The following is a 21,374-nucleotide window of genomic DNA, read 5'->3' as shown; positions in this document are numbered from 1 at the left end:
CAATAGTTTAATGCAATTTACCCCAACTCTCCCTAATCGTTTATTGTAATTTACCCCCTCTCTCCCCAATAGTTTATTATAATTTACCCCCTCTCTCCCCAATAGTTTATTCTAATTTACCCCCTCTCTCCCCAACAGTGTTTTATAATTTACCCCCTCTCTCCCCAATAGTTGATTATAATTTACCCCCTCTCTCCCCAATAGTTTATTCTAATTTACCCCCTCTCTCCCCAATAGTGTTTTATAATTTATCCCCTGTCACCCCCAATAGTTTATTACAATTTACCCCCTCTCTCCCCAATAGTGTTTTATAATTTACCCCCTCTCTCCCCCATAGTTTATTGTAATTTGCCCCCTCTCACCCCAATTGTTTATTGTAATTTACCCCCTCTCTCCACAATAGTTTATTGTAATTTACCCCCTCTCTCCCCAATAGTTTATTGTACTTTACCCCCTCTCTCCCCAATAGTTTATTATAATTTACCCCCTCTCTCTCCAATAGTTAATTGTAATTTACCCCCTCTCTCCCTAATAGTTTATTATAATTTACCCCCTCTCTCCCCAATAGTTTATTGTAATTTACCCCCTCTCTCCCCAATAGTTTATTATAATTTACCCCCTCTCTCCCCAATAGTTTATTATAATTTACCCGCTCTCTCCCCCAGTAGTTTATTGTAATTTACCCCCTCTCACCCCCAATAGTTTATTGTAATTTACCCACTCTCTCCCCAATAGTTTATTGTAATTTACCCCCTCTCTCCCCAATAGTTTATTGTAATTTACCCCCTCTCTCTCCAATAGTTTATTATAATTTACCCCCTCTCTCCCCCATAGTTTATTATAATTTACCCCCTCTCTCCCCAATAGTTTATTGTAATTTACCCCCTCTCTCCCCAATAGTTTATTATAATTTACCCCCTCTCTCCCCAATAGTTTATTATAATTTACCCCCTCTCGCCCCCAATAGTTTGTTGTAATTTACCCCCTCTCACCCCCAATTGTTTATTGTAATTTACCCCCTCTCTCCCCAATAATTTATTATAATTTACCCCCTCTCTCCCCAATGGTTTATTGTAATTTACCCCCTCTCTCCCCAATAGTTTATTGTAATTTACCCCCTCTCTCCCCAATAGTTTATTGTAATTTACACCCTCTCTCCCAATAGTTTATTATAATTTACCCCCTCTCTCCCCAATAGTTTATTGTAATTTACCCCCTCTCTCACCAATAGTTTAATGCAATTTACCCCAACTCTCCCTAATCGTTTATTGTAATTTACCCCCTCTCTCCCCAATAGTTTATTATAATTTACCCCCTCTCTCCCCAATAGTTTATTCTAATTTACCCCCTCTCTCCCCAACAGTGTTTTATAATTTACCCCCTCTCTCCCCACTAGTTTATTATAATTTACCCCCTCTCTCCCCAATAGTTTATTCTAATTTACCCCCTCTCTCCCCAATAGTGTTTTATAATTTATCCCCTGTCACCCCCAATAGTTTATTACAATTTACCCCCTCTCTCCCCAATAGTGTTTTATAATTTACCCCCTCTCTCCCCCATAGTTTATTGTAATTTGCCCCCTCTCACCCCAATTGTTTATTGTAATTTACCCCCTCTCTCCACAATAGTTTATTGTAATTTACCCCCTCTCTCCCCAATAGTTTATTGTACTTTACCCCCTCTCTCCCCAATAGTTTATTATAATTTACCCCCTCTCTCTCCAATAGTTAATTGTAATTTACCCCCTCTCTCCCTAATAGTTTATTATAATTTACCCCCTCTCTCCCCAATGGTTTATTGTAATTTACCCCCTCTCTCCCCAATAGTTTATTGTAATTTACCCCCTCTCTCCCCAATAGTTTATTGTAATTTACACCCTCTCTCCCAATAGTTTATTATAATTTACCCCCTCTCTCCCCAATAGTTTATTGTAATTTACCCCCTCTCTCACCAATAGTTTAATGCAATTTACCCCAACTCTCCCTAATCGTTTATTGTAATTTACCCCCTCTCTCCCCAATAGTTTATTATAATTTACCCCCTCTCTCCCCAATAGTTTATTCTAATTTACCCCCTCTCTCCCCAACAGTGTTTTATAATTTACCCCCTCTCTCCCCACTAGTTTATTATAATTTACCCCCTCTCTCCCCAATAGTTTATTCTAATTTACCCCCTCTCTCCCCAATAGTGTTTTATAATTTATCCCCTGTCACCCCCAATAGTTTATTACAATTTACCCCCTCTCTCCCCAATAGTGTTTTATAATTTACCCCCTCTCTCCCCCATAGTTTATTGTAATTTGCCCCCTCTCACCCCAATTGTTTATTGTAATTTACCCCCTCTCTCCACAATAGTTTATTGTAATTTACCCCCTCTCTCCCCAATAGTTTATTGTACTTTACCCCCTCTCTCCCCAATAGTTTATTATAATTTACCCCCTCTCTCTCCAATAGTTAATTGTAATTTACCCCCTCTCTCCCTAATAGTTTATTATAATTTACCCCCTCTCTCCCCAATAGTTTATTGTAATTTACCCCCTCTCTCCCCAATAGTTTATTATAATTTACCCCCTCTCTCCCCAATAGTTTATTATAATTTACCCGCTCTCTCCCCCAGTAGTTTATTGTAATTTACCCCCTCTCACCCCCAATAGTTTATTGTAATTTACCCACTCTCTCCCCAATAGTTTATTGTAATTTACCCCCTCTCTCCCCAATAGTTTATTGTAATTTACCCCCTCTCTCTCCAATAGTTTATTATAATTTACCCCCTCTCTCCCCCATAGTTTATTATAATTTACCCCCTCTCTCCCCAATAGTTTATTGTAATTTACCCCCTCTCTCCCCAATAGTTTATTATAATTTACCCCCTCTCTCCCCAATAGTTTATTATAATTTACCCCCTCTCTCCCCCAATAGTTTGTTGTAATTTACCCCCTCTCACCCCCAATTGTTTATTGTAATTTACCCCCTCTCTCCCCAATAATTTATTATAATTTACCCCCTCTCTCCCCAATGGTTTATTGTAATTTACCCCCTCTCTCCCCAATAGTTTATTGTAATTGACCCCCTCTCTCCCCAATAGTTTATTATAATTTACCCCCTCTCTCCCCAATAGTTCATTGTAATTTACCCCCTCTCTCCCCAATAGTTTATTATAATTTACCCCCTCTCTCCCCCATAGTTTATTATAATTTACCCCCTCTCTCCCCAATAGTTTATTGTAATTTACCCCCTCTCTCCCCCATAGTTTATTATAATTTACCCCCTCTCTCCCCAATAGTTTATTATAATTTACCCCCTCTCTCCCAATAGTTTATTATAATTTACCCCCTCTCTCCCCCAATAGTTTGTTGTAATTTACCCCCTCTCACCCCCAATTGTTCATTGTAATTTACCCCCTCTCTCCCCAATAATTTATTATAATTTACCCCCTCTCTCCCCAATGGTTTATTGTAATTTACCCGCTCTCTCCCCCATAGTTTATTATAATTTACCCCCTCTCTCCCCCATAGTTTATTATAATTTACCCGCTCTCTCCCCCATAGTTTATTATAATTTACCCGCTCTCTCCCCCATAGTTTATTATAATTTACCCCCTCTCTCCCCAATAGTTTATTGTAATTTACCCCCTCTCTCCCCAATAGTTTATTGTAATTTACCCCCTCTCTCCCCAATAGTTTATTATAATTTACCCCCTCTCTCCCCCATAGTTTATTATAATTTACCCCCTCTCTCCCCAATAGTTTATTGTAATTTACCCCCTCTCTCCCCCATAGTTTATTATAATTTACCCCCTCCCCCAATAGTTGATTATAAATTAACCGCTCTCTCCCCCATAGTTTATTATAATTTACCCCCTCTCTCCCCCATAGTTTATTATAATTTACCCCCTCTCTCCCCAATAGTTGATATTAAATTACCCCCTCTCTCCCCCAATAGTTTATTGTAATTTACCCCCTCTCTCCCCCGAGAGTTTATTATAATTTAACTCTCTCTCCCCAATAGTTTATTATAATTTACCCCCTCTCTCCCCAATAGTTTATTGTAATTTAACCCCTCTCTCCCCAATAGTTTATTATAATTTACCCTCTCTCTCCCCCATAGTTTATTGTAATTTACCCCCTCTCTCCAATAGTTTATTATAATTTACCTCCTCTCTCCCCAAAAGTTTATTATAATTTACCCCCTCTCTCCCCAATAGTTTATTATAATTTCCCCCTCTCTCCCCAATAGTTTATTGTATTTTACCCCCCTCTCCACCATAATTTATTTTAATTTACCCCCTCTATTCCCCACAGTTTATTGTAATTTGCCCCCTCTCTCCACAATAGTTTATTGTAATTTACCCCCTCTCTCCCCAATAGTTTATTGTAATTTGCCCCCTCTCTCCCCAATAGTTTATTGTAATTTACCCCCTCTCTCCCCAATAGTTTATTGTAATTTACCCCCTCTCTCCCCAATAGTTTATTGTAATTTACACCCTCTCTCCCAATAGTTTATTATAATTTACCCCCTCTCTCCCCAATAGTTTATTGTAATTTACCCCCTCTCTCACCAATAGTTTAATGCAATTTACCCCAACTCTCCCTAATCGTTTATTGTAATTTACCCCCTCTCTCCCCAATAGTTTATTATAATTTACCCCCTCTCTCCCCAATAGTTTATTCTAATTTACCCCCTCTCTCCCCAACAGTGTTTTATAATTTACCCCCTCTCTCCCCAATAGTTTATTATAATTTACCCCCTCTCTCCCCAATAGTTTATTCTAATTTACCCCCTCTCTCCCCAATAGTGTTTTATAATTTATCCCCTGTCACCCCCAATAGTTTATTACAATTTACCCCCTCTCTCCCCAATAGTGTTTTATAATTTACCCCCTCTCTCCCCCATAGTTTATTGTAATTTGCCCCCTCTCACCCCAATTGTTTATTGTAATTTACCCCCTCTCTCCACAATAGTTTATTGTAATTTACCCCCTCTCTCCCCAATAGTTTATTGTACTTTACCCCCTCTCTCCCCAATAGTTTATTATAATTTACCCCCTCTCTCTCCAATAGTTAATTGTAATTTACCCCCTCTCTCCCTAATAGTTTATTATAATTTACCCCCTCTCTCCCCAATAGTTTATTGTAATTTACCCCCTCTCTCCCCAATAGTTTATTATAATTTACCCCCTCTCTCCCCAATAGTTTATTATAATTTACCCGCTCTCTCCCCCAGTAGTTTATTGTAATTTACCCCCTCTCACCCCCAATAGTTTATTGTAATTTACCCACTCTCTCCCCAATAGTTTATTGTAATTTACCCCCTCTCTCCCCAATAGTTTATTGTAATTTACCCCTCTCTCTCCAATAGTTTATTATAATTTACCCCCTCTCTCCCCCATAGTTTATTATAATTTACCCCCTCTCTCCCCAATAGTTTATTGTAATTTACCCCCTCTCTCCCCAATAGTTTATTATAATTTACCCCCTCTCTCCCCAATAGTTTATTATAATTTACCCCCTCTCTCCCCCAATAGTTTGTTGTAATTTACCCCCTCTCACCCCCAATTGTTTATTGTAATTTACCCCCTCACTCCCCAATAATTTATTATAATTTACCCCCTCTCTCCCCAATGGTTTATTGTAATTTACCCCCTCTCTCCCCAATAGTTTATTGTAATTGACCCCCTCTCTCCCCAATAGTTTATTATAATTTACCCCCTCTCTCCCCAATAGTTCATTGTAATTTACCCCCTCTCTCCCCAATAGTTTATTATAATTTACCCCCTCTCTCCCCCATAGTTTATTATAATTTACCCCCTCTCTCCCCAATAGTTTATTGTAATTTACCCCCTCTCTCCCCCATAGTTTATTATAATTTACCCCCTCTCTCCCCAATAGTTTATTATAATTTACCCCCTCTCTCCCCAATAGTTTATTATAATTTACCCCCTCTCTCCCCCAATAGTTTGTTGTAATTTACCCCCTCTCACCCCCAATTGTTCATTGTAATTTACCCCCTCTCTCCCCAATGGTTTATTGTAATTTACCCGCTCTCTCCCCCATAGTTTATTATAATTTACCCCCTCTCTCCCCAATAGTTTATTGTAATTTACCCCCTCTCTCCCCAATAGTTTATTATAATTTACCCCCTCTCTCCCCAATAGTTTATTAAAATTCACCCCCTCTCTCCCCAATACTTTATTATAATTTATCCCCTCTCTCCCCAATAGTTTATTGTAATTTACCCCCTCTCTCCCCAATAGTTTATTGTAATTTACCCCCTCTCTCCCCAATAGTTTATTATAATTTACCCCTGCTCTCCCCAATAGTTTATTGTAATTTACCCCCTCTCTCCCCAATAGTTTATTATAATTTACCCCCTCTCTCCCGCAATAGTTTATTGCAATTTCCCCCCTCTCTCCCCAATAGTTTATTCTAATTTACCCCCTCTCTCCCCAATAGTTTATTGTAATTTACCCCCTCTCTCCCCCATAGTTTATTGTAATTTGCCCACTCTCTCCCCAATAGTTTATTGTATTTTACCTCCTCTCTCCCCCATAGTTTATTTTAATTTACCCCCTCTCTCCCCAATAGTTTATTGTAATTTACCCTCTCTCTCCCCAATAGTTTATTGTAATTTACCCCCTCTCTCCCCCATAGTTTATTGTAATTTACCCCCTCTCTCCACAATAGTTTATTGTAATTTACCCCCTCTCTCCCCAATAGTTGATTATAATTTATCCCCTCTCTCCCCCATAGTTTATTGTAATTTACTCCCTCTCTCCCCCGATAGTTTATTGTAATTTTCCCCATCTCTCCACAATAATTTATTGTAATTTACCTCCTCTCTCCCCCATAGTTTATTTTAATTTACCCCCTCTCTCCCCAATAGTTCATTATAATTTACCCCCTCTCTTCCCCATAGTTTATTGTAACTTACCCCCTCTCTGCCCCACAGTTTATTGTAATTTGCCCACTCTCTCCCCAATAGTTTATTGTATTTTAACTCCTCTCTCCCCCATAGTTTATTTTAATTTACCCCCTCACTCCCCAATAGTTTATTATAATTTACCCCCTCTCTCCCCCATAGTTTATTATAATGTACCCCCTCTCTCCCCCATAGTTTATTGTAATTTGCCCCCTCTCTCCACAATAGTTTATTGTAATTTACCCCCTCTCTCCCCAATAGTTTATTGTAATTTACCCCTCTCTCCCCAATAGTTTATTGTAATTTCCCCCCTCTCTCCACAATAGTTTATTCTAATTTACCCCCTCTCTCCCCAATAGTTTATTGTAATTTACCCCCTCTCTCCCCAATAATTTATTTTAATTTACCCCCTCTCTCCCCAATAGTTTATTGTAATTTACCCCCTCTCTCCCCAATAGTTTATTGTAATTTACCCCCTCTCTCCCCAATAGTTTATTGTAATTTACCCCCTCTCTCCCCCATAGTTTATTATAATTTGCCCCGTCTCTCCCCAATAGTTTATTATAATTTACCCCCTCTCTCCCCAATAGTTTATTGTAATTTACCCCCTCTCTCCCCCATAGTTTATTGTAATTTACCCTCTCTCTCCCCAAAAGTTTATTGTAATTTACCCCCTCTCTCCCCAATAGTTTATTATAATTTACCCCCTCTCTCCCCAATGGTTTCGTATAATTTACCCCCTCTCTCCCCAATGGTTTATTATAATTTACCCCCTCTCTCCCCAATAGTTTATTATAATTTACACCCTCTCTCCCCAATGGTTTATTATAATTTACCCCCTCTCTCCCCCAATAGTTTATTGTAATTTACCCCCCTCCCCCATAGTTTATTGTAATTTACCCCCTCTCTCCCCAATAGTTTATTCTAATTTACCCCCTCTCTCCCCCAATAGTTTGTTGTAAATTACCCCCTCTCTCCCTCATAGTTTATTGTAATTTACCCCCTCTCTCCCCCATAGTTTGTTGTAATTTACCCACTCTCTCCCCAATAGTTTATTATAATTTACTCCCTCTCTCCCCCAATATTTTGTTGTAATTTCCCCCCTCTCTCCCCAATAGTTTATTGTAATTTACCCCCTCTCTCCCCTAAAGTTTGTTGTAATTTACCCCCTCTCTCCCCAATAGTTTGTTGTAATTTACCCCCACTCTCCCCAAAAGTTTATTGTAATTTACCCCCTCTCTCCCCAATAGTTTATTGTACTTTACCCCCTCTCTCCTCCCTCTCCTCTCCTGCTGCTCCTCTCCTCCATCTCCTCTCCTCCATCTCCTCTCCCCACCTCCTTCTCCTCTCCTCTCATCTCCTATCTTCCCTCCTCTCCTCTCTCTCCTCTCCTCCCTCTCCTCTCCTCCCTTCCCTCTCCTCTCCTCTCCTCACCTATCCTCTCCTCCCTTTCCTCTTCAACCTCTCCTCTTGCACCCTCTCCTCTACTCCATCTCCTCACCTCCCTCTCCCCTCCTTTCTCTCCTTCACCTCCTTCCCTCTCATCTCCTCCCTTCCCTCCTCTCCTCTCCTCCTTCTCCTTTCCTCTTCTCTGCTCCCTTCCCTCTCATCTCCTCCCTCACCTCTTTCCCTCTCTTCTCCCTCTCCTCTCCACTCTTCCTCTCCTCCCCTCCTTCTCCTCTTCTCCCTTCCCTCTCCTCTTCTCCCTTCCCTCTCATCTCCTCCCTCACATCTTTCCCGCTCTCCTCCCTCTCCTCTCCTCCATCTCCTCCATTTCCTCTTCAACCTCTCCTCCTACCTCTCCTCTCCCCTCCTCGCCTATCCTCCCTCGCCTCTCCTCACCTCTCCTCCCTCTGCTCTTCTCCCGTCCCTCTCATCTCCTCCCTCACCTCTTTCCACCACTCCCCCCTCTCCACCACTCTCCCCTCTCCACCCTCTCTCCTCTCCCCTCCTCCCTCCCCTCTCCTCTCCTCCCTCTCCTCTCGTCGCTCTCCTCTTGTCCCTCTCCACTCGTCCCTCTCCTCTCTCCCTCCCCTCTCCTCTCTGCCCTCTCCTCCTTCTCCTCTCCTCTCTCTCTTCACCTCCCTCTCCTCTCTTCTCCACTCCTCCCTCCCCCTCCTCTTCCTTCTCTCCTCTCCCCCCTCCCTCCCTCTCCTCCATCCCCTCTCCTCCATCCCCTCTCCTCCATCCCCTCTCCTCCCTCTTCTCTCCTCCCTCCCCTCTTCTCCCCTCTCCGCTCCTCCCCTCCTCCCCTCCCTCTCCTCCCCTCCCCCTCTCTCCTCCCTCCCCTCTCCTCTCTCTCCTCCCTCCCATCTCTTCCCTTTCCCCCCTCCCTCTCCTCCTCTCTCCTCTCCCCTCTCTCCTGCCTCCTCTCACTCTTGCTCTGTTGATTCTATTTAGGGCTATTTTGGAGATCCCTGGAATGTGTTTGACTTTCTGATAGTCATTGGGAGTATCATTGATGTCATCCTTAGTGAGGTCGATGTAAGTATATGATCTGTGCCTCCGTATCCTGCGGCAATGTGACGGGAATGGCCTCACCTCTGGTGAAGTTTTACTGCGTTTTCTCTGTGTGCGGCTGGTTTGTGTTTTGTGGTTTGTGTATGGTTAGTTTGGTCTCAGCAGATGTGAATGGGTCAATGAACAGGTTCATTTTCTAAAAAAAAAATGTGCTTTTCTGATAAATGTGAAACCACCTGTGGACTCTCTCTCGCTGGACTCTCTCTCGCTGGACTCTCTCTCACTGGACTGTCTCCACGCGCTGTCTCACTGGAGTGTGCCCGGTGAGGGCCGTTCCCGGTGATGACCGTGCCCGGTGATGACCGTGCCCGGTGAGGGCGTGCCCGGTGATGACCGTGCCCGGTGAGGGCGTGCCCGGTGAGGGTCGTGCCCGGTGAGGGTCGTGCCCGGTGATGGCCGTGCCCAGTGAGAGCGTGCCTTGTGATGACCGTGCCCGGTGATGACCGTGCCCGGTGAGGGCGTGCCCGGTGATGACCGTACCCAGTGAGGGCCGTGCCTGGTGATGACTGTATCGAGTGAGGGTCGTGCCCGGTGAGGGCGTGCCCGGTGATGACCGTGCCCGGTGATGACTGTGCCTGGTGAGGGCCGTGCCCGGTGAGGGGCGTGCCCGGTGATGACCGTGCCCGGTGATGACCGTGCCCGGTGATGACAGTGCCCGGTGATGACTGTGCCCGGTGATGACCGTGCCCGGTGATGACCGTGCCCGGTGATGACTGTGTCCGGTGATGACTGTGTCCGGTGATGACCGTGTCCGGTGATGACCGTGCCCGGTGATGACCGTGCCCGGTGATGACTGTGTCCAGTGAGGGTCGTGCCCGGTGATGACTGTGCCCGGTGATGACTGTGCCCGGTGATGACTGTGCCCGGTGATGACTGTGCCCGGTGATGACTGTGCCCGGTGCTAACCGTGCCCAGTGATGACTGTGTCTAGTGAGGGTCGTGCCCGGTGATGGCCGTGCCCGGTGAGGGCGTGCCCGGTGCTGACCGTGCCCGGTGAGGGTCGTGCCCGGTGATGGCCGTGCCCAGTGAGAGCGTGCCCGGTGATGACCGTGCCCGGTGATGACCGTGCCCGGTGAGGGCGTGCCCGGTGATGACCGTACCCGGTGAGGGCCGTGCCTGGTGATGACTGTATCGAGTGAGGGTCGTGCCCGGTGAGGGCGTGCCCGGTGATGACCGTGCCCGGTGATGACTGTGCCTGGTGAGGGCCGTGCCCGGTGAGGGGCGTGCCCGGTGATGACCGTGCCCGGTGATGACCGTGCCCGGTGATGACCGTGCCCGGTGATGACAGTGCCCGGTGATGACCGTGCCCGGTGATGACAGTGCCCGGTGATGACTGTGCCCGGTGATGACCGTGCCCGGTGATGACCGTGCCCGGTGATGACCGTGCCCGGTGATGACCGTGCCCGGTGATGACTGTGTCCGGTGATGACCGTGCCCGGTGATGACCGTGCCCGGTGATGACTGTGTCCAGTGAGGGTCGTGCCCGGTGATGACAGTGCCCGGTGATGACTGTGCCCGGTGATGACTGTGCCCGGTGATGACTGTGCCCGGTGCTAACCGTGCCCAGTGATGACTGTGTCTAGTGAGGGTCGTGCCCGGTGATGGCCGTGCCCGGTGAGGGCGTGCCCGGTGCTGACCGTGCCCGGTGAGGGTCGTGCCCGGTGATGGCCGTGCCCAGTGAGAGCGTGCCTTGTGATGACCGTGCCCGGTGATGACCGTGCCCGGTGAGGGCGTGCCCGGTGATGACCGTACCCGGTGAGGGCCGTGCCTGGTGATGACTGTATCGAGTGAGGGTCGTGCCCGGTGATGACCGTGCCCGGTGATGACCGTGCCCGGTGATGACCGTGCCCGGTGAGGGCCGTGCCCGGTGAGGGGCGTGCCCGGTGATGACCGTGCCCGGTGATGACCGTGCCCGGTGATGACCGTGCCCGGTGATGACCGTGTCCGGTGATGACCGTGTCCAGTGAGGGCCGTGCCCGGTGATGACAGTGCCCGGTGATGACTGTGCCCGGTGATGACTGTGCCCGGTGATGACTGTGCCCGGTGCTAACCGTGCCCAGTGATGACTGTGTCTAGTGAGGGTCGTGCCCGGTGATGGCCGTGCCCGGTGAGGGCGTGCCCGGTGCTGACCGTGCCCGGCGAGGGTCGTGCCCGGTGATGGCCGTGCCCAGTGAGAGCGTGCCTGGTGATGACCGTGCCCGGTGATGACCGTGCCCGGTGAGGACGTGCCCGGTGCTGACCGTGCCCCGTGAGGGCCGTGCCCCGTGAGGGCCGTGCCTGGTGATGACTGTGTCTAGTGAGGGTCGTGCCTGGTGAGGGCGTGCCCGGTGCTGACCGTGCCCGGTGCTGACCGTGCCCGGTGCTGACCGTGCCCGGTGATGGTCGTGCCCGGTGAGGGCCCGGGGGCTTGTAGTGTGTGGACCTGGTTGAGGAGGCAGTGGTTTACTCAGGTAACACGTATGTGATGGTAGTTTGGAGCAGAGATGCCTTGTGGAGGTCTGGACCTGATGATTGGTGTCAACTCGAGGCGACTGATTGCTGGGTTCCCTCACTCTGTTCTGAGATGAGTGTGTGTGTGAAGTACTCGTTATATCAGCTGTGCTCATGTCTCATTGTGCTAACTGAGCTGAGCTGGGAGGAAGGGTTTCCAACCGAAGCCCACCACTGTTCTCAGATGAGAATCCAGTTGTTCTTTGTTCATGAAAGGATCTGCTCATTCTGCCTGTGCAGGTCTGTGCAGATGTGTGCTGGCCTGTGCAGATGTGTGCTGGCCTGTGCAGATGTGTGCTGGCCTGTGCAGATGTGTGCTGGCCTGTGCAGATGTGTGCTGGCCTGTGCAGATGTGTGCTGGCCTGTGCAGATGTGTGCTGGCCTGTGCAGATGTGTGCTGGCCTGTGCAGATGTGTGCTGATCTATGCAGATGTGTGCTGGCCTGTGCTGGTGTGTGCTGACCTATGCAGATGTGTGCTGGCCCGTGCTGGCCCGTGCTGATGTGTGCTGGCCCGTGCTGATGTGTGCTGGCCCGTGCTGATGTGTGCTGGCCCGTGCTGATGTGTGCTGGCCCGTGCTGATGTGTGCTGGCCCGTGCTGTCCTGTGCTGGTGTGTGCTGACCTATGCAGATGTGTGCTGGCCCGTGCTGGTGTGTGCTGGCCCGTGCTGGTGTGTGCTGGCCCGTGCTGGTGTGTGCTGGCCCGTGCTGGTGTGTGCTGGCCCGTGCTGGTGTGTGCTGGCCCGTGCTGGTCTGTGCTGGTTTGTGATGTCTCCCAGCCCGTCTTTGTGCCAATTGTTTGAATGTGTAGCCACAGGCACTCCCAGGGGCTTGCTGTCTGGGATGTCTCCCATTGGCTGTTGGCCCTCCTTAGCCCAGCTGCTGGGGTCACTGGCAAGTGCTGGGCCAAGGGCAGCTGCTCGTCTGTGGGGGGGAGTAGTGGAGGGAGAGTGGGGGTGATCAATGGGTTTGGGACAATCCTTACTGGCCCCAGGCTTTGAATCATACCATCCAGTGGGAATTTAATGTGCCCACAGGGGGTCCTGTGGGCAGGGTGGGTGTAACAAGGATCCTGGGGGGTAGCTCAGTGTACCCGGGGTGGGTGTAACACCGTACCCTGGGGGGGGCTCAGTATACCCGGGTGTAACTCCGGACCCTGTAGGGGGTGCTCAGTATACCCGGGTGTAACACGGGACCCTGGGGGGGGCTCAGTATACCCGGGTGTAACTCCGGACCCTGGGGGGGGCTCAGTCTACCCGGGGTGTAACACGGGACCCTGGGGGGGGCTCAGTATACCCGGGTGTAACACCGGACCCTCGGGGGGGCTCAGTATACCCGGGTGTAACTCAGGACCCTGGGGGGGGGCTCAGTATACCCGGGTGTAACACGGGACCCTGGGGGGGTGCTCAGTATACCCGGATGGAATACGGGACCCTGGGGGGGGGCTCAGTATACCCGGATGGAACACGGGACCCTGGGGGGGCTCAGTATACCCGGGTGTAACTCAGGACCCTGGGGGGGGGCTCAGTATACCCGGGTGTAACACGGGACCCTGGGGGGGTGCTCAGTATACCCGGATCGAATACGGGACCCTGGGGGGGGGGCTCAGTATACCCGGATGGAACACAGGACCCTGGGGGGGGGGCGCTCAGTGTACCCGGGGTGGGTGGAACACGGGACCCTGGGGGGGGGCTCAGTGTACCCGGGGTGGGTGGAACACGGGACCCTGGGGGGGGGCTCAGTGTACCCGGGGTGGGTGGAACACGGGACCCTGGGGGGGGGCTCAGTGTACCCGGGGTGGGTGTAACACAGGACCCGGATGGGGGGGGGGAAGCCCAGTGTATCCAGGCCCAGCCCGACTGACCCCTGGGACCAGCGAAGTTCACATGGGCCAGGCTGTGAGAATCAGATACCCAGAACGTCGGTCCAAGGGAGAGAGTGGGTGTGAGTGTGGGCGCACATTTGTGTTTGTGAGAAAATGTGTGTGTTTTGGTGTCTGTGTGTATAAGGGCTTCCTCTGTGCATACTTCATCTCTGATTCCCTCTCTCCCTCATCCTCTGTCTCTCTCCCGATCATCCTTTCTCTCTCCCTCTCCTCTATGTTTGTGTCTCTCTCCCTCTCTGTCACTCTGTCACTCTCTCTCCCTCTGACTCCCTCTCTCTCTGCCACTCTGCCCCTCCCTTTCTCTCTTTCTCTCTCCCACTCCCTCCCTACCTCTCTCTCCCTGTTTCTCTCTCTGACACGCGCTCTCTCTGTCTCTCTCTCTCTCTCTCACTCTGTCTCTCTCCCTTTCCCTTTCTCCCCCATCTCACTCTCTGTCACTCTCTCTCTATCTTTGCTTCTCACTCTCTCGCTCCTCCTCTCTGTGTGTGTCTCGCTCCCTGTCTCTCGCTGTCCCTCTATCTCGCTGTCTCTCCATCACTCTCGCTGTCACTCTCTATCTCTCCCTCTCTCCATCTCTCCCTCTCTATCGCTGTCACTTTCTCTCCCTCTTCCTTGGTCTCTCTCCCTTCTTCACTCTCCCCCCTCTCTCTCTTCCTCTGCCTCTCTCTCTGCCTCTGTCTCCCTCTGCCTCTCTCTCTCTCTCTCTCTCTCTCCCTGACTCCCTCCCTCTCTCTCCATCTTTCCCTCTCTCTCTATCTCTCTCCCTCTCTTCCTCTGTCTCCCTATCTCTCTCGCTCTCTCTCTCTCTCTTTGTTTCTCCCTCTGTCTCTCTCCCTCTGTGTCTCTCCCTCTGGCTCTCTCTCTCTCTCTCTTTCTCCCTCTCTCTCTCTCCCTCTCCCACTCTCTCTCCCTCCCATTCTCTCTCCCTCTGTCTCTCTCCCTCTCCCACTCTCCCTCTCTCCCTCATTCTAAGAGTACGGTAGCATAGTGGTTATGTTACTGGACTAATAATCCAGAATCATGAGTTCAAATCCCACCACGGCAGCTGGGGAATTTAAATTCAGTTAATTAAATAAAATCTGGAATAAAAAAACACTAGTATCAGTAATGATGGCCATGAAGCTACCGGATTGTCATAAAAACCCATCCAGTTCACTAATGTCCTTTCGGGAAGGAAACCTGCCGCCCTTACCTGGTCTGGCCTATATGTGACTCCAGACCCACAGCAATGTGGTTGATTCTTAATCACCCTCTGAAATGGCCCAGCAAGTCACTCAGTTGTAAAATCTCACTACAAAAAGTCATAATAAGAATAAAACCGGACGGACCACCCGGCATCGGACCACTAGGCACCGGACACGACAACGGCAAAACACCAAGCCCAGACGACCCTGCAAAGTCCTCCTCACTAACATCTGGGGACTTGTGCCAAAATTGGGAGAGCTGTCCCACAGACCAGTTAAGCAACACCTGACATAGCGATACTCACAGAATCATACCTTTCAGCCAACGTCCCAGACTCTTCCATCACCATCCCTGGGTATGTCCTGTCCCACCGGCAGGACAGACCCACCAGAGGTGGCGGTACAGTGATATACAGTCAGGAGGGAGTCCTGGGAGTCCTCAACATTGACCCTGGACCCCATGGAATCTCATGGCATCAGGTCAAACATGGGCAAGGTAACCTCCTGCTGATTACCACCTACCGTCCTCCCTCAGCTGATGAATCAGTCCTCCTCCATGTTGAGCACCATTTGGAGGAAGCACTAAGGGTAGCAAAGGCACAGAATGTACTCTGGGTGGGGGACTTCAATGTCCATCACCAAGAGTGGCTCGGTAGCACCACTACAGACCGAGCTGGCTGAGTCCTGAAGGGCATAGCTGCGAGACTGGGCCTGCGGCAGGTGGTGAGCGAACCAACACGAGGGAAAAACTTACTTGACCTCGTCCTCACCAATCTACCTGTCGCAGATGCATCTGTCCATGACAGTATTGGTAGGAGTGACCACCACACAGTCCTTGTGGAGATGAAGTCCCATCTTCGCACTGAGGACACCATCCAACGTGTTGTGTGGCACTACCACTGTGCTAAATGGGATAGATTCAGAACAGATCTAGCAGCTCGAAACTGGGCATCCATGAGGCGCTGTGGGCCATCAGCAGCAGCAGAATTGTATTCCAGCACAAACTGTAACCTCATGGCCTGGCATATTCCTCGCTCAAGCCAGGGGATCAACCCTGGTTCAATGAGGAGTGTAGAAGAGCATGCCAGGAGCAGCAGCAGGCGTACCTAAAAATGAGGTGCCAACCTGGTGAAGCTACAACTCAGGACGACATGCATGCTAAACAGCGGAAGCAACATGCTATAGACAGAGCTAAGCGATTCCACAACCAACGGATCAAATCAAAGCTCTGCCACATCCAGTCGTGAATGGTGGTGGACAATTAAACAACTAACGGGAGGAGGAGGCTCTGTAAACATCCCCATCCTCAACGATGGCGGAGTCCAGCACGTGACAAGGCTGAAGCGTTTGCAACCATCTTCAGCCAGAAGTGTCGAGTGGATGATCCATCTCGGCCTCCTCCCGATATCCCCACCATCACAGAAGTCAGTCTTCAGCCAATTCGATTCACTCCACGTGATATCAGGAAACGGCTGAGTGCACTGGATACAGCAAAGGCTATGGGCCCCGACAACATCCCAGCTATAGTGCTTGAAGACTTGTGCTCCAGAACTAGCTGCGCCTCTAGCCAAGAAGCTGTTCCAGTACAGATACAACACTGGCATCTACCCGACAATGTGGAAAATTGCCAGGGTATGTCCTGTCCACAAAAAGCAGGACAAATCCAATCCGACCAATTACCGCCCCACCAGTCTACTCTCAATCATCAGCAAAGTGATGGAAGGTGTCGTCGACAGTGCTATCAAGCGGCACTTACTCACCAATAACCTGCTCACCGATGCTCAGTTTGGGTTCCGCCAGGACCACTCGGCTCCAGACCTCATAACAGCCTTGGTCCAAATATGGACAAAAGAGCTGAATTCCAGAGGTGAGGTGAGAGTGACTGCCCTTGACATAAAGGCAGCATTTGACCGAGTGTGGCACCAAGGAGCCCTAGTAAAATTGAAGTCAATGGGAATCAGGGGGAAAACTCTCCAGTGGCTGGAGTCATACCTAGCACAAAGGAAGATGGTAGTGGTTGTTGGAGGCCAATCATCTCAGCCCCAGGACATTGCTGCAGGAGTTCCTCAGGGCAGTGTCCTAGGCCCAACCATCTTCAGCTGCTTCATCAATGACTTTCCCTCCATCATAAAGTCAGAAATGGGGATGTTCGCTGATGATTGCACAGTGTTCAGTTCCATTCGCTACCCCTCAGATAATGAAGCAGTCCGTGCCCGCATGCAGCAAGACCTGGACAACATCCAGGCTTGGGTTGATAAGTGGCAAGTAACATTTGCGCCAGACAAGTGCTATGCAATGACCATCTCCAACAGGCGAGAGTCTAACCACCTCCTCTTGACATTCAATGGCATTACCATTGCCGAATCCCCCACCATCAACATCCTGGGGGTCACCATTGACCAGAAACTTAACTGGACCAGCCACATAAATACTGTGGCTACAAGAGCAGGTCAGAGGCTGGGTATCCTGCGGTGAGTGACTCACCTCCTGACTCCCCAAAGCCTTTCCACCATCTACAAGGCACAAGTCAGGAGTGTGATGGAATACTCTCCACTTGCCTGGATGAGTGCAGCTCCAACAACACTCAAGAAGCTCGACACCATTCAGGACAAAGCAGCCTGCTTGATTGGCACCCCATCCACCACCCTAAACATTCACTCCCTTCACCACCAGCGCACCGTGGCTGCAGTGTGTACCATCCCAAATCCGCGACCTCTACCACCTAGAAGGACAAGGGCAGCAGGCACATGGGAACAACACCACCTGCACGTTCCCCTCCAAGTCACACACCATCCTGACCTGGAAATATATCACCGTTCGTTCATCATCACTGGGTCAAAATCCTGGAACTCCCTTCCGAACAGCACTGTGGGAGAACCTTCACCACACGGACTGCAGCGGTTCAAGAAGGCGGCTCACCACCACCTTCTCAAGGGCAATTAGGGATGGGCAATAAATGCCGGCCTCGCCAGCGACGCCCACATCCCGTGAATGAATAAAAGAAAACTCTCCCCCTGCTTTTCCCATTCCCTCTTCCTCTCTCGCCACCTCTCTCTCCCTCTCTACCTCTCCCTCTATCTCCCTCTTTCTTTTTAATTTTTCTCCCTCTCTCTCCCTCTCTTTCTCCCCCTCCCCCTCTTTCTCTCCCTGTCTCACTCCCTTTCTCTCTCCCTCTGTGTCTCTGTTTCTCTCTCCTTCTCTCTCCCTCTGTTACTCACTCTCCTGCTGTCTCTCTCCCTCTGTTTCTGTCTCTCTCTCTCTCTCTCTCTCCATCTCCCAATCTCTCCCTCTCTCTGTCTCTCTCCCTCTATCTCTCTCTTACTCTGTCCCACTCTTTCTCTCCCTCTCTCTCCCCCTCTATCCCTCTCCCTCTGTTTTCCCCTCTCCCTCTGTCTCTCCCCCTCTGTTTTTCCCTCTCCCTCTGTCTCTCTTGCTACCTCTCTCTCTCCCTCTCTATCTCTCCCTCTCTCTCTCCTCTCCCTCTCTCACTCTCTCTCTTCCTCTCTCTCTGTCTGTCTCTCTCTGTCTGTCTCTCTCCCTCTGCCACTCTCTCCCTCTCTATCTCTCCCTCTCTCTCTCCTCTCCCTCTCTCACTCTCTCTCTTCCTCTCTCTCTGTCTGTCTCTCTCTGTCTGTCTCTCTCCCTCTGCCACTCTCTCCCTCTGTGTCTCTCTCTGTCTCTCTCTCCCCCATCTCTCACTCTCACTCTCTCAAACTCTCTCTCCCTATCTCTACCTGTCTCTCACTGTGTGTCTCTCTCTCCCTCTATCTGTCTCTCTCCCTCTTTCTCCCCTGTCTCACTCTCCCTCTACCATCTTGCCCTCTGTCTCACTCCCTCCCTAACCCTCTCTCTATCTCTCCCTCTGTCTCCCTATCTCTTTGATTCTCCCCCTCTGTTTCTCTCCCTCTGCCTCTCTCTCTCCCCGTCTTTCTCCCTCCCTGTCTCTCTCCCCCTCCCTCCCTATCTCTCCCTCTGTCTCCCTCCCTCTTTTGAATTTTTTTCTCTCTCTCCCTCTCCCTCTCCACTCTCCTGCTCGCCCTCTTTCTCTCCCTGTCTCTCTCTCTCTCCCCTGTCTGTCTCTCTCCCTGTCTCTCTCTCCTTCTCTCCCTCCCTCTGTCTCCCTCCCTCTTCTTAATATTTTTCTCTCTCTCCCTCTCTCTCTCCCTCTCTGTTCTCCTGCTCGCCCTCTTTCTCACACTGTCTCTCTCTCTCTCTCTCTGCCACTATCTCCCTCTGCATCTCATAGAAACATAGAAAATAGGAGCAAGAGTAGGCCATTCGGCCCTTTGGGCCTGCTCCGCCATTCAATACCATCATGGCTGATCGTCTAACTCAGTACCCTTTCCTGCTTTTACCCCATATCCCTTGATCCCTTTAGCATCCTCTCTCTCTACTCCTCTGCATCTCTCTCGCGCTATGTGTCTTTCTCCCTCTGTGCCTCTCTCCCTCTGCCAGAGCAATCCAGCTAGTCCCACTCCCCCGCCCTTTCCCCGTAGCCCTGTAAATTTTTTTCCTTTCAAGTACTTACCCAGTTCCCTTTTGAAGGCCATGATTGAATCTGCCTCCACCACCCCCTCGGGCAGTGCAATCCAGATCCTAACCACTCGCTGTGTAAAAAAGTTTTTCCTCATGTCACCTTTGGTTCTTTTGCCAATCACCTTAAATCTATGTCCTCTTGTTCTTTACCCTTCTGCCAATGGGAACAGTTTCTCTCTATTTACTCTGTCTAGACCCTTCATGATTTTGAATACCTCGATCAAATCTCTCAACCTTCTCCGTTCCAAGGAGAACAACCCCAGCTTCTCCAGTCTATCCATGTAACTGAAGTCCCTCATCCCTGGAATCATTCTAGTAAATCTCTTCTGCACCCTCTCTAAGGCCTTCACATCTTTCCTAAAGTGTGGTGCCCAGAACTGGACACAATACTCCAGTTGTGGCCGAACCAGTGTTTTATAAAGGTTCATCATGACTTCCTTACTTTTATACTCTATGCCTCTATTTATAAAGCCCAGGATCCTGTATGCTTTTTTAACCACTTTCTCAACCTGCCCTGCTACCTTCAATGATTTGTGTACATATACCCCCAGATCTCTCTGTTCCTGGACCCCTTTTAGAGTTGTGCCCTTTAGTTTATTTTGCCTCTCCTCGATCTTCCTACCGAAATGTATCACCTCGCATTTTTCTACGTTAAATTTCATCTGCCACGTGTCCGCCCATTCCACCAGCCTGTCTATATCCTCTTGAAGTCTATCACTATCCTCCTCACTGTTCACTACACTTCCAAGTTTTGGAAATTTTGAAATTGTGCCCTGTACACCCAAGTCCAAGTCATTAATACATATCAAGAAAAGCAGTGGTCCCAGCACCGACCCCTGGGGAACACCACTGTACACCTCCCTCCAGTCCGAAAAACAATCGTTCACCACTACTCTCTGTTTCCTGCCCCTTAGCCAATTCTGTATCCATGTTGCTACTGCCCCTTTATTCCATGGGTCGCCATCTTGATGATAAGCCTACCACGCGGCACTTTATCAAACGCCTTTTGAAAGTCCACATACACCACATCAACTGCATTGCCCTCATCTACCCTCTCTGTTACCTCATCAAAAAACTCAATCAAGTTAGTTGAACACGATTTGCCTTTAACAAATCCGTGCTGACTTTCCCAATCAATCCACACCTGTCCAAGTGACTGTTAATTCTGCCCCGGATTATCGTTTCTAAAAGTTTCCCCATCACTGAGGTTAAACTGACTGGCCTGTAGTTGCTGGGTTTATCCTTACACCCTTTTTTGAACAAGGGTGTAACATTTGCAATTCTCCAGTCCTCTGGCACCACCCCCGTATCTAAGGATGTTTGGAAGATTATGGCCAGTACCTCCACAATTTCCACCCTTACTTCCCTCAGCAACCTGGGATGCATCCCATCCGGACCGGGTGACTTATCTACTTTAAGTACAGCTCGCCTTTCTAGTACCTCCTTTTTATCAATTTTTAGCCCATCCAGTATCTCAGCTGCATCTTCCTTTACTGAGACTCTGGCAGCATCTTCTTCCTTGGTAAAGACAGATGCAAAGTACTCATTTAGTACCTCAGCCATGCCCTCTGCCTCCATGAGTAGATCTCCTTTATGGTCCCCCTCTCTCTCTCCCCTGCATTCTCTTCCTTTTCCCTCCCTCTCCTTGTTTTTCTCTCTCTCTCTCTCCCTCCCTCTGCCTCTCTCTCCCTCTCCCTCTCACCCTCTCTTCTTGTTTCTCCCTCCCTTTCTCCCTCACTTTCTTCATCCCTCTCTTCCTCCGTCCCTCTCTTCCTCCCTCTCTCGCCCTCCCTCTCCTTGTTTCTCTCTCCCTCTTTCTCCCCAACAGTCTCTCGCTTTGTTT

General features: G+C 49.3%; 1 protein-coding gene across 1 annotated transcript in view; it reads left to right on the top strand.

The window, feature by feature from the left end:
* Positions 1-21,374, top strand: part of LOC137344337 (voltage-dependent L-type calcium channel subunit alpha-1S-like) — a 97,792-nt gene that overhangs the window by 12,104 nt on the left and 64,314 nt on the right. The window contains exon 2 of the mRNA XM_068007200.1: positions 9,318-9,401. Coding sequence (XP_067863301.1) covers positions 9,318-9,401 — 84 coding nt within the window. The remainder of the gene's footprint in view (positions 1-9,317; positions 9,402-21,374) is intronic.

Source organism: Heptranchias perlo, chromosome 27 (genome assembly GCF_035084215.1).
Source record: "Heptranchias perlo isolate sHepPer1 chromosome 27, sHepPer1.hap1, whole genome shotgun sequence".
Classification (NCBI taxonomy): Eukaryota; Metazoa; Chordata; class Chondrichthyes; order Hexanchiformes; family Hexanchidae; genus Heptranchias; species Heptranchias perlo.
This window is presented reverse-complemented; position numbering and strand designations above follow the sequence as displayed.